The sequence below is a fragment of the Panicum virgatum genome, chromosome 9N, assembly GCF_016808335.1.
Source record: "Panicum virgatum strain AP13 chromosome 9N, P.virgatum_v5, whole genome shotgun sequence".
In the NCBI taxonomy this organism is placed as follows: Eukaryota; Viridiplantae; Streptophyta; class Magnoliopsida; order Poales; family Poaceae; genus Panicum; species Panicum virgatum.
The window spans coordinates 4,978,539-4,990,750 of record NC_053153.1 but is presented as its reverse complement, the minus strand read 5'-3'; the positions used below and the strand labels follow the sequence as shown (position 1 = coordinate 4,990,750).

General features: G+C 48.3%; 3 protein-coding genes across 4 annotated transcripts; 1 reads left to right on the top strand and 2 right to left on the bottom strand.

Moving 5' to 3' along the window:
• Positions 1-2,718: 2,718 nt before the first annotated feature.
• On the top strand, positions 2,719-4,278 carry LOC120688257 (syntaxin-121-like). Its single transcript, XM_039970501.1, has one exon. The coding sequence runs from the start codon at positions 3,137-3,139 to the stop codon at positions 4,073-4,075; it is 939 nt and encodes a 312-aa protein (XP_039826435.1). The 5' UTR covers positions 2,719-3,136; the 3' UTR covers positions 4,076-4,278.
• Positions 4,279-4,824: 546 nt separating this feature from the next.
• On the bottom strand, positions 4,825-6,889 carry LOC120688258. Its single transcript, XM_039970502.1, has 2 exons — positions 6,467-6,889; positions 4,825-5,497 (listed from the first exon to the last, which is right to left on the bottom strand). Exons 1-2 carry the CDS (start codon positions 6,773-6,775, stop codon positions 5,084-5,086), a joined length of 723 nt encoding a protein of 240 aa, XP_039826436.1. The 5' UTR covers positions 6,776-6,889; the 3' UTR covers positions 4,825-5,083.
• Positions 6,890-7,163: 274 nt separating this feature from the next.
• On the bottom strand, positions 7,164-11,655 carry LOC120688256 (protein IQ-DOMAIN 1-like). 2 transcript variants are annotated; one of them, XM_039970499.1, is made up of 7 exons: positions 11,331-11,655; positions 11,088-11,210; positions 10,301-10,546; positions 9,470-9,697; positions 9,143-9,256; positions 8,067-8,556; positions 7,164-7,845 (listed from the first exon to the last, which is right to left on the bottom strand). In XM_039970499.1, the coding sequence occupies exons 2-7, from the start codon at positions 11,181-11,183 to the stop codon at positions 7,700-7,702; spliced, it is 1,320 nt and encodes a 439-aa protein (XP_039826433.1). In that variant the 5' UTR covers positions 11,184-11,210; positions 11,331-11,655; the 3' UTR covers positions 7,164-7,699. The 2 variants fall into 2 exon arrangements, with proteins under 2 accessions (XP_039826433.1, XP_039826434.1); XM_039970500.1 differs by having other exon boundaries at positions 11,088-11,222; positions 11,331-11,651.
• Positions 11,656-12,212: the final 557 nt, after the last annotated feature.

Below are 12,212 nucleotides of genomic sequence, written 5' to 3'. Positions count from 1 at the left end.
GTGGGCTGAGTACCTTTGTACCCTAACAATATGTTTTGTTTATATTGCTTTTTGCCCATTATTTCCCTGCGTGGCTGTGGCTATGCGGTGCACATTATTTTAGCTTGTTTCCTGATCTTCTCCTGCAGATTCAGACGGTTTAGCTTGTTTCCTTGTCTTGCTCCGGTGTAGCTCGGAGTGCCGCTTGTTTCCTGATTTTTTATGTATATTATATATGAAAAAATGATTGTTTCCTAGTGCCTTACATTATGTGGCTTGGAGTATTGCTTGTTTTCTGGTGCCCGCACCAGACGTAGCCCCTAGGTCCTAGGCGTCGCTCGGCGTGTTGATTGTACTGTATCATGGTATCCCCAGGCAATATATATAGCTCGGAGTGTTCTTGTTCTCTGGTATTCCGCAGTGTAACTCGTAATGCTGCCTATTTCTTGGTACCCAGTCAACTAGATATATAGGTGGATGCTGATTCCCTTGCCATTGATGTGAACAAGGTCATGTCACGTTCCCACTGAAAACAATCCAATAATCGTCGCATAAGAGAAGAAAGAGTTGGAGCACATGGGCAGGCTCACGAAGCCCATCTCTTCCTTGTTGCTTTCTTCCTTGCCATCTTCACTTACCGTGCTTTCTTCCTTCACTAGCGCAACGTAGCACAATTTCACATACTACCCAGTTGGTGGCGATGGTGTTGAGTGCACGACCGTGCCTCATTTTCAGCAGTGGTTCAACTGATCTGATCCTAATATGCAAAACGAGACCTAACCGAGCCGCCTCATCACTTGCCTCTCTATCTCCTTCGGCCTTCCTATACAGCGACGGCGGTTATCGCCTAGAGGGCATCCCAATTCCCAGCTGCCACAGGTGGCCAGCCGGCAGCCAGCCGCCGGCGCCACGCTGGAATCCGCCACGCTTGGATCAGGCTCTCAGTTGGAGGGCCGGATAGATATTAAATTTGGTTTAGCCACCAAAAAGTTTGGTGAAACTTTTTACACATTTGACCATTAATTAGTAGTATTAAATAAAATATAATTACAAAATCACCTGTAGAACCCCTGGTTTAATTCGCGAGACAAATCTAGTAAGACATTTGACCGCATAATTAGAAGAATGTTACTGTAGCATTATTGTAGCAAATCATGAATTAATTACCATCATTAGAATCATCACGAAAAATTACATTCATTCCTAAAAAGGTTTTGCAAATAGACTTCATTTATCACTCTATGCATGGAAAGTTCTCTTTTCGCGAAATTTACTGTAGCTACAACCAAACCCGCTTATTCTTTCACACCTCACATGGGACCATGGGAAACTGGGAGCCCAGCCGCCCAGTGGCAGTCCTCGTTCCTTGCCTTGCTCGCCGCCGTTGGTTAATTCTCATCTGTCACGTTCTCCAAACTCTGGCGTGGAGACCGTCAAAGTCAAAGGGGGTGGAGGCGACTGCCGAGACGCCGAGCACGGCGTCATCTGCTTGATCCAATGCGTGCGCCCTCCCTCCCTCCCCGGGCCGGCCACTTGCAATCTTGCATTGGATTGTTCAGCCCAAACGATGGTAGTAGAATACAACTTGTGTGGCGCAGTACATGAAGTACGTAGCACGAAAAAGAATCAGATTGCTTTTACAAGGATCTCCGTGCAGATAGTTAGCTTTTTTACTCTCTCTTTTTTTCGAGGCATTTGCCATTTGGGTAGTTAGAAATTGATGGCGACTGCATCACTTTGTTGCTAGCTAGTACTACAATTTGATGAGAATGGGACTGGCAGATCGCCAAACGGACGAAGTGTATGTATCTACTCAACAATCAAGCCACTTGAAGAGTCGTACAAGTAGCATGATGACACCACCTTTTCCTCCTTCCTTTCTTTTTTAGAGAAAGGGAACTGGAAGACATGTACGGGTCAGCGAACTGGAAGACATGTACGGGTCAGCCTGGATTTTTAGGACTTGTTTAGTTCTCACCTCATAAACCCCGTAAATATAAAAAAACATCATATCGAATATTTTGACACATGCATGGAGTACTAAATGAAGTCTATTTACAAAACTTTTTGCATGGATGGGCTGTAAATCGCGAGACGAATCTAATAAGCCTATTTAATCTATGATTTGCAACAGTGATGCTACCGTAACCATCCGTTAATTGTGGATTAATTATGGATTAATTAACATCGTTAGATTCGTCTCGCGATTTATAACACATCTATGCAAAAAGTTTTGTAAATAAACTTCATTTAATACTTTAAATTAGCAAAATTCTTTCGCAAAATTTTTTTGCGTTTCAACAGGGCCTTACTTGTGCAGTTGCGCGCTTGCTCCTACGTTGATCTGGTCAAGATGGACCAGCTCAGAGCTGAACACGAGTTCGTTACCTTCTCCGCATGATTACTGCCCAAGACGCACATCAGGTCGTCGAGTGAAAATGAGGCCCCGTTTAGTTTCCAAATTTTTTTCTACAGCATTCGTCACATCGAATTTTTAGACACATACATAAAGTATTAAATATAGTTAAAAGAAATAATTAATTACATAGTACTGATTCACACGAGATGAATCTAAAGATGTTAATTAATTTATGATTAGACATTAATTATCAAATAGCAACTAAACACACCCTGAGAGCTGCGCGGTAGGTTCCGGCTCGGGACGTTTTTTTTTTTTGAAAACTTGGGCTCCGGACGTTGGATACTTGGATTTCCAGCGACGCCACCGCGTGGTCCGGCGAGGGCCGGGGCCCTGAGCCATCGCCCTCCTCGCTTCCTCCCACCTTCCTCCCGCGTTGCCATTTCAGAGCAGGTCGCGGGCGGCGCGCTCACACGGTCACGGTCTCCTCAGTCCTCACCCTCACGCGCAGCCCGTCACACCGCATCACATCGATCCCTCCTTCCCCGCTCCCCAACCCAGACGCCGACTCCTTCAACTCCGCGTCTACGTCTTCGTCCCCTGCCTGCACGATTGATTGAATCTTCTCCCTCCCCATTTGCCAGCCACCCACTAGTATTTCTTCTCCCGATCCAAGAAGAAACCTGCCGCCGGAGCGAATCCCAAGAAACGATCTTGATCTCGATCCGCGAGGAAGCTAGTCGGCCACCCAGCCAGAGCCAGAGCAGCGGCGCGATCCAGGAGAGCCAGCCAGCCGACATGAACAACCTGTTCTCGAGCTCGTGGAAGCGCGTCGGCGGCGGCGGTGGGGACGGGGACATCGAGTCCGGCGGCGTGGAGCTGTCCGCGCCGCCGGGTGCCGCGGCGGGGGCGAGCCTGGACAAGTTCTTCGAGGACGTGGAGTCCATCAAGGACGAGCTCCGCGACCTGGAGCGCATCCAGCGCTCCCTCCACGACGCCAACGAGGGCGGCAAGTCGCTGCACGACGCGGCGGCCGTGCGCGAGCTCCGGTCCCGGATGGACGCCGACGTCGCCGCGGCGATCAAGAAGGCCAAGGTGGTGAAGCTCCGGCTCGAGTCCCTGGACCGCGCCAACGCCGCGAACCGGTCGGTGCCCGGGTGCGGCCCGGGGTCCTCCACCGACCGCACCCGGACGTCCGTGGTGGCCGGGCTCCGCAAGAAGCTCCGGGACTCGATGGAGGCCTTCTCCTCCCTCCGGTCTCGCATCGCGTCCGAGTACCGCGACACGGTGGCGCGGCGGTACTTCACGGTGACGGGGTCGCAGCCGGACGAGGCGACCCTGGACGCGCTGGCGGAGTCCGGCGAGGGAGAGCGGTTCCTGCAGCGCGCGATCGCGGAGCAGGGGCGCGGGGAGGTGCTGGGCGTGGTGGCGGAGATCCAGGAGCGGCACGGCGCGGTGGCGGAGCTGGAGCGCAGCCTGCGGGAGCTGCAGCAGGTGTTCAACGACATGGCGGTGCTGGTGGCGGCGCAGGGGGAGCAGCTGGACGACATCGAGGGCAACGTGGGGCGCGCCCGCTCCTTCGTCGACCGCGGCCGGGAGCAGCTGCAGGTGGCGCGGAAGCACCAGAGGAGCACGCGCAAGTGGACGTGCATCGGCATCCTCATCCTCCTCGTCATCATCCTCGTCATCGTCCTCCCCATCGTGCTCAAGACCGTCAACAACAACAAGAGCAACTAGCAGCAGCCTGGCCATCGTTGTTCATGGCGATCCGGCGGTGCTCTTGTGGATACGATACACCGGGAGAGATTGTTATTTCTTGTTTCCAATTCGTTATAGTTGTTTGTTCGTGGCGTTTGTATCTATATGGCTAGCTGATCCGATCGAGCTGACTACATATATCGGTGATTTTGTTTATGATGATGACATTTGGGTTGGAATCTCGAGCCGGGTCATTTCTCTGTTCTTGATGCGTGGGGGCAGCTTGGATCGGATCGAGCAGGCAGGCGAGACTCGCGTCGCGAGTCAAACCTGCTCTAAAGTGGTTGCAGAGTACGCAGGACGCCGCTTCAGCGTTGACGCCCAGGGAGGAGCGGAGAGCTCCAGTCCCGAGCTTCGTGACCGACCGCACCGGCGCCGGCGCCGCCGTGCCCGTTGGCTCACCGACAGGGACGGCCCCGTCCTCCTCGCCGTCTCCCTTGCCGCCGCGCCTTCCTCCTCTGCTCTTGGGCTCCCGCTGCCTGCCCCACCGCACGACGTGGCCACCGCCGCGCGGCCCCGAGCCACGTCTTCCACCACCTCGCGCAAGGGGAAAAGCACGCGCCGGCCGCGGCACGTGCCTGTGTACAGTGTACCCGCCTGCGCAGACCCGTTTTCTCCGTCAACACATTACACATGGGAGGGGCAAACAAAACCTCAGGACAGCACAGGAGCCATCTCTGCAAGGCATCTCATCATGCAAAGGGGCAAACTAAATGGAGCGAAAAATCTGAAACAACAGAGACAAAAACTCAAGAGTCGCGCGCATAACTTGTTCTGTCTCGTAATACGTAGTACCATGTACCAACTAGTATATAGGAGTAGCTATACACAAATACTAGGACCGACTGGTGATGTACAAACTTTTTTTTTTTGGGTCAAGAACAGAAATACTGTGCTCTTCATCGTTCACTCAACATTCCCTACGCACTGAGCAGATGCAAACGAACATACAGACCGATGTCTCCGGCTCATCTCATCGATCGGGGTCTAGAAGAAGCTGCTGAACTGGCTGGTGAGCGAGTCCCTGAGGTTGGAGAAGAGCCCGAACAGGGAGTACTGGCGGAGCCTGGACACCTCGTACCACGAGTTGAGCACGGCCTCGTGCTTGTCCGTGCCGGAGAAGGCGAGCTGGATGCCCGGGCTGCAGTCCGCCTGCCCGCCCTTGCCCCTGCAGCTCGCCGTCCTCACCGCGCAGCCCCCGTCCACGCACGCGAAGTCGGGGCGCCCGGAGCACGACGAGCAGTCGCCGCCCTTCCAGAACAGGTTCTGCAGCCTGCCCTTCTGGAACTCCAGCACCAGGGTGAAGCTGGTCACCGTGAACGACATGTTGCCGACGAAAACCGGGGGCGACCTCGCCGCGTACTTCCTCCCGGCGAAAGCGACCATGCTGGAGTTTGATGACTGCAACAGGGTTAAAAGGATGATTCTCCGTTAGCCGCACTCGGTTTTTATGAGTTTGTAAACGAGTTCAAAATTAGAGCTGTTCGAGGACCTTGTCACCAGTGATATCGCTGTGTCTTTGGTTTAATGGAATGAAAATTCCTAAAAGAAAATTAGAGCTGATCTATATGAAAAACTGCACGAACCGGCAGCTCCTACCAATTCCCTGACACAATCAAGTAGTAGTACAGAGCATTCCAAATAGAAGTTTTTTGAAAAGACATTCCAAATAGGAGTGCAAATTGATTTGTGCTACTTCTCTAAAATTGGTGAAAAATTAGTATAAATATATTTGAACTAAAGAGGGTTGGAAATATATTTAAGGATCATGAATTTGCATCTCTAAGTCCAAACCTGAGAAGACTCAGCACATTCATAAACTTCCGAATAAACTGCATCGCGAAACCTAACAACCCAACACTTGGACCACAGGAAGTGTCCCAACTCCCAACCCCATAGGCCATAGGACAGGCAGCCCTACCCAAATGCGTCCAAAAATGGCACTGTCTCGACGTGTCGATGGGACAACAACGCCCAGCTCGATCCCTTAACGTCTGGCATTGGCAAAACCCCTCGTAGTCCAAGCTGGCCATGATCACCGACGTTTCTGACAAGTTCTTCCCTAACTACCTCTCATTAGCAAGTAGGTTTTCTTCGCTGTAATTATTTTACTGATAGCTAGCCTAAGATTTTTCTTTCTTCTAGTAATAATAATGTTAGAAAAGGGAAGTAAAGATGAAACAATTTATGCCATGAGGTGAAAATCCGCAACTAACTAGGTTCCTCGTCCGTTTACGTTCGGTAATTCATAATTTCATATACCAAGCGATTCAAAAAAAAACATATACCAAGCGCAGGAAGATTTTTCGAAATTGGACGCGAAATTTTAGACGGATTTGGTGGGTAGCACGGCGGCGGCGAGGAACTCACCGGGTCGAAGGAGGAGGAGTTGACGGTGAGGAGCGAAATCTCGTCGACCTGGGGGCGGAAGAGCGCGACCTGCGCGCGGTTGTTGGCGAGCCCGAGGCGGCTGTCGCAGGGGGAGAGCTGCACGCCGCCGGAGGAGAAGGCGTCGCGGCCCGCGAAGGCCACGCCGAGGGTGAACCCGTCGCCGCGCCGCACCGTCGTGTCCGCGCACGGGTCGTACACGCCGTTGCGGTCGTCGCCCGCGGCCACGTACGCGAGGAGGAGGAGCACGGCGGCCGGCACCGGCAGACGCCTCGGCGACGTCGCCGCCATAGCGCGCAGCTGGGGTGTGGTTTCCTCGGGCGCGACGGACGAGGCCCGTTGACGAGAGAGGGAGGTTTCCGCCTTTCCGGTAATCCGGTTCGTCACAACTCACGAAGACGCGTCGCGGGGGCAAGGAATAAAGATGGCTAAAAAGGAGGCGGCTTCTTGTTGGGCCTTGGTGGCCCAGTTCTTCTTGTCGGCCCTGCACTTACAATCTCCTTTTCTTTTCTTTTCTTTTCTTTTGCTAACGTAACATATTTTCTTTCCTAAAAAAACGTAACATTTTTTTTTGCCAGATTGACTTTCAGGGTTGCAGCCGATGCCTTCACCAGACTATTTATCTAAACACAAAATAAGAAATGTGGAAAATCGAGATAACAGCATGTGCAATTAGTAGTTGTCTCTACTGCAAGTCTGCAACTATTACTATGTACCAAACTACCAATACCATGGAACACGAAACAGTTCAATAGATTTACCTCGCGTAACCTTCGAAGTGACAGCTATACCAATACCATAGACCGACGACACACGAACGCACAAGTCGAAACACAAAAATTTACAGCCCATAGCTACAGCTTACAAATACAACAATACAAGTCACCTCCGGATATATGATATGGCCAATCAAATCTCTCATGAAATGAGCTGAGGCCACATGTACATCGCAAAGAAATGCTGAATCTTGGCCTCAAGATCGGCATGCAGTGCAGACATGTCGCTGTATTCGCTTGGCTTGTCAGCCAACCAGCCAATAGTATTGTCCTCTCATACTAATCGGCACCAGCCACCAGCTACCAACCAGTCAGCAGTACTGTTCTCTCGTAACAAATCAGCACCAGCCATCAGCCACAGCCAAGCGAACACAGCGATGAACGAGGAATGACTTCTGACTTGCTAAGTGCAATCCAAGATCAGGCTTCACACGGCTTCTCAAGTCTGCAGCTCAACTCTGTTAGGCAACAGATCAATGGAACTGGCAAGGTGATGCCTTGTCTGCAACATCTGGTGATCTTTTGTAGACTTCAGGGATCGGTTAACTGTGGCTTTCCTCGTCAGACGTTTGCCAGCTTCTACACCTGGTGATTTGCCAATAACAAGTGGATGAATTCGAATCTTTCATTAAGCTGCCATGTAAACATTAACGTATACCATGTCTGAAAAGCTAAATTCCAGGACAGGTTATTACGTGTATCTAAGGAAACAACTCAGATGACATGTGTAACAAGAAAATTCCTGCAAATTTTCAGATAAAAATAGCTCAAGCTAGATGCAGGTTGTGTCGGGAGTCAGAACTTACCACTGCCAGGCAAGGAGAGTCTTTTATGAACTTGACAATCCAAATCCCCATTCCTCTCCTTAGGATTACCAGTGGAAGTCCTCTCCTTTGGATTACTAGTGGAACGCACACCAAGTCCTGAAGGACGAGATGAAGCTTCATCAGAACCTTCTCTGGGTAGCACCTTCAGCCTAGATTTACCAGATGCAGGACCACTGGAACGGTTTGTTGAGGAGCCACCACCCTCTAAGTTCGAAGGGAAGACCTTCTGGTTCAACGTGTTTGGTTGAAGACTTGAATCATGCTTTTTAACAGGTTTTCTGTATGGAGTCTTGGTTGCACTTCTGTCAGGTTGCTTGAATTCATTAACCTTGACAATCCCATCTGCTGTGTAAGCACCAAGGAATCGACTCTCCCAAGGACGAACAGCCATCCATCTCTCTAGCCAATTCCAGCCCCAGCTGTTCTTGTCAGGTTCAAATGCTGTAGCTTGTCTTGAACTTGCTTGCCACTGAAATAGAGGGGGAAACAAGTAAAGAAGTTCAGATCCCAGGATTTTGAAAGGCTTCCTAACCTTGCACTGTGGATCGCCTTTCTTTATCAGCTTAAGGTAATTTCAATTATCATGACTGGATGTGTTTTTCCTCCCATGGAGGGCCGAAGCACAGATCTTTCCTTTTCCATGCGAATACTGTTCTCATGTTTGCTACAGAATGTAATTAGTACTAAGAGCAAAGAGCTGACTAAGCAGAATAGCATGGAAAATATGAAAATATTAATTCTCGGGCTAGCATGCAAGGAAAGGGCAACTTCAATTGTTCCCTATGGAAGGAATTCTTAGTATCCAACAGGCAACAGAAAACATCCTTGCTGTAGATACTACAGAAACCCATTACAGAAGATAGCAGGCTAGTAGGGTCAAACGACAAACCAGATCGTTTCACAGATGTCCATAATATATTTACCGTACATTTAAACTAGAGCAAGTTTCATGCATTACAACATTCACTCTTTCCATGATTTACTGCTTCAGTAAAATTCTTATTACCAGAATAACAGTTTGTGCAATATGCTGGTGTAAAAGTTGGATAAACAACCTGATGAGTAAGAGCATAGGCCATGGCTCGCTCGCGTTTAGCTGCAGCTTCCTGCCTCTTTAAAAGTTTTGTTTGGATATCTTCCACAGAACCGATACTATCACACCAGCCATCCTGTAATTTAAGACAATGCTATAAGTTCACAAACAAACCAAATCGTTGCATGGCCATGTTAGTTATTTTCTAATGAGAAGAGCAGGATACGTTTCTAGAGGAAAATATGGTAATTTGTAATCAAATCATGTCATGGTAGCAGCATGTATAACTATCCGCCAAAGAAATCACAGGATGATAGGATGCCTTGCTTTGGCAACTTGCGAATCTCACCTCAATTTCTCTAACTTGTGCCTCCTTCGTTGGCTCTGGTGAACTATTTTGCTGTTCGATCTGGTTTTCCAAAGCCATGCGAACTCGCCTTGCTCTAACACGAGCTTGAACCCTGACCAAAGCTTGCATACAGCGGAGCGTTATAGCAGCCTGTTTTCGCACTATATGACCTCTTACAAGGGCTTGAAGCCTAACCAGTCCTTTTAGAGCTCGACGGGCTCTCCTAGCCTGAAAAAGAGAATTACCCAGGTGAGAACCATAGAGAACTAAAACATTAAGTGAGAATGATGGTGACGTCTCTATGTTTCTAAGGCAAAGAACACTTTTTTTGCCAACTTTACAGATGCGAATGGCAATATACAATCAGATTGTGAACATATTGATTCAAGCATCATTTAGTGAATACACCCATGGACAGATACAAAACCATAGTTAGAATTTAGAATATAAGGTTAATTGGTTTAGTTGCATCAGGAAATTCAAATTGCATTGGCATTAGCTACAACCAGAACTGAGATGAAAAAAAAAATGTAAACCTGATAAATATAACAGAATGATCTAGCAGGACAATTTTATTTTTGCTAAAACTCAATATCTTTTTATATATAAAGTTGTCAATTAGTCAAATGACTTACTGCATGTGGTTTATTTGGAATTAAAACTGTATGTAACTGATAAGGTAAAACAAGTGGTGAAAACACAAAGAATATTGAGGTTTTGAGTACAATAGTGCCTATTCAGGTTTGCTGAGATATTGGAGCTGACAACATTTTCAGAAGTCTGCACTTGCATGCATTGGATCTGAATCCACATGACAGTATGAATGCATACCAAGAAAGCTCTAAATGCTGTCTGAATAACTGTAGCAGCCCAGATCTCATTGAGTTCATCTTCAGTTTGAGGCAGTGGAATATGAGGTGAACCACAAGTGGGTTCCAAGCATGAAGGTACATCCGAATCACCTTCCCGTGAACCATTTCCATTAGCAACTTCTGTGAAATCTTCTTGTGCTGCAAGGCTGCTGTCATCTTTGAATTGCTGATTCTGGCCATGTAACTGGTCTGTGGCATCATTTTTCTGCAGTTTTCCCAATTGACAACTCATAAGCCAAATGATACAATACACATAAAGGGTTGTGATTTATATAACAATCAGTTTGTTAGTTTGCAGCTCTTGGGATTGCACAGCAGCAGAAAGCTTTAAGTCCTCGAAATTCAAAAGGTGCCAATGAATGATACAGCTATTGCCAATTTGCCATTACTTTTCATTATGCTCTTATGTACTCTAGCAAGCTTTGAACCAAGCAGGTACCAATTACCAGGAATATGCACTCTGCAGTAAAATTCAAAACTAACACACACAATGCATTACGAATTACCAGGTGCAACGCCAATTCAGTCAGGGAAGGATCATCAACAGTGTTCGTTACAAACCTAGGATTTGGCAATTGTCATGATATATGATAAAGAAGCCCATTTTATAAGTTCTCCCTTTCTTTCTGAACATGATCCTTGCACAATCCACATCAGGTTTAGGCAATAAACAGCATCAATTCACCAACCACTAATTTAAGAACCAAGATACGCCAGAACTGCAGACTGATTGGTAGATGCCATACCATCCGTCCAACATCTTCATCCTCCTTATGCTGCTGCTGCCGCTCCACCTTCCTCAGCCCAACCAACGACTTGAGCCACCTCGCCGAGATGCCCATCGCTCCGCCCTTTGCACTGGCAACAACCTAAAACGCAAACTTTCCAGTTTCCATCAGCACCGGCACGAATGTATCACGCCGCCCAAACCGCACAATCTCACAAGATGGGGAAAAAAGAGTAAAAAGCAGCCATAAAACACGCATCACCTGATCAACGCCGACCGAGACCACAGCGAGAAGCCGGGGTCGCCTCGCCAGTCGCCACCCAATGAACGGCGCCGCTCGGCAAAAGATTGTGTTGGGGGCCAGGCGCGGTGCCGCGATCGGGAGCGGGGCGGTGAAGGAATCAAGGAAGGGGTGGGCTCGAAGTGTATCGCTAGTAGACGCCGTGGTGGAACCCGGCGGCCATAACTGCCGCAGCAGTGATGCCGCTGTGCCCCCCTCGCGTGCGCATTATTGCGCCCCGCTGCCGCTGCTCCTGCTTGCGTGGTGTGCTGCGGGGCTTGCTGTGCGGCAACAGTGGCAACGGCACGGAGGAGAGAGAGAGAGAGGAAGGGGAGGAAAGGAACAAAAAAGGACGGCGCTTTTCTCGCGTTTTCCGCTTTGTTTCGATTTCAAAATGTAAAATATAAAATTTTTGTAAATTGCTTGAAGTAAATGTAGTCAAAAAATAAATTATATTACAAAAATGGAATGTAAATCGCGAGACGAATCTAATAAGCCTAATTAGAATGTGATTAGACACTAAATTACTACAATAATACTACAATAAACAAGCTCTAGTGATGGATTAATTAGACTTATTAGATTCGTCTCGTAGTTTACAGACGAGATATGTAATTAATTTTATGATTAGTCTACATTTAATACTTCAAATATTGAAAATTCTCTTCTAAAAACGTAACAATATAAAATACAAAGTGAACTAACACACCCGAACACTTTCTGCACCGCATGTCGGGAAATACCTTTTTTTTTCTCATCCTGTTTTTCACTTTCTGCACCTTGTTGGTGTTTTTTACTCATCCTGTTGATTTCTTGCTGAGCTCCAGGAACCAGGACAAAAACAAGCTGGGTTCCGCAAATCGT

Bases quoted from the DNA above. Each gene is read 5' to 3' on its own strand.
- LOC120688257 (XM_039970501.1), top strand. From the start codon at position 3,137: ATGAACAACCTGTTCTCGAGCTCGTGGAAGCGCGTCGGCGGCGGCGGT.
- LOC120688258 (XM_039970502.1), bottom strand. From the start codon at position 6,775: ATGGCGGCGACGTCGCCGAGGCGTCTGCCGGTGCCGGCCGCCGTGCTC. The intron at 5,498-6,466 runs GTGAGTTCCTCG...ACCCTGTTGCAG, and splicing joins ACTCCTCCTCCTTCGACCCG to TCATCAAACTCCAGCATGGT.
- LOC120688256 (XM_039970499.1), bottom strand. From the start codon at position 11,183: ATGGGCATCTCGGCGAGGTGGCTCAAGTCGTTGGTTGGGCTGAGGAAG. The intron at 8,557-9,142 runs GTTGTTTATCCA...CCTCTATTTCAG, and splicing joins CCTATGCTCTTACTCATCAG to TGGCAAGCAAGTTCAAGACA. The intron at 7,846-8,066 runs GTAAGTTCTGAC...GCAAATCACCAG, and splicing joins ACTCTCCTTGCCTGGCAGTG to GTGTAGAAGCTGGCAAACGT.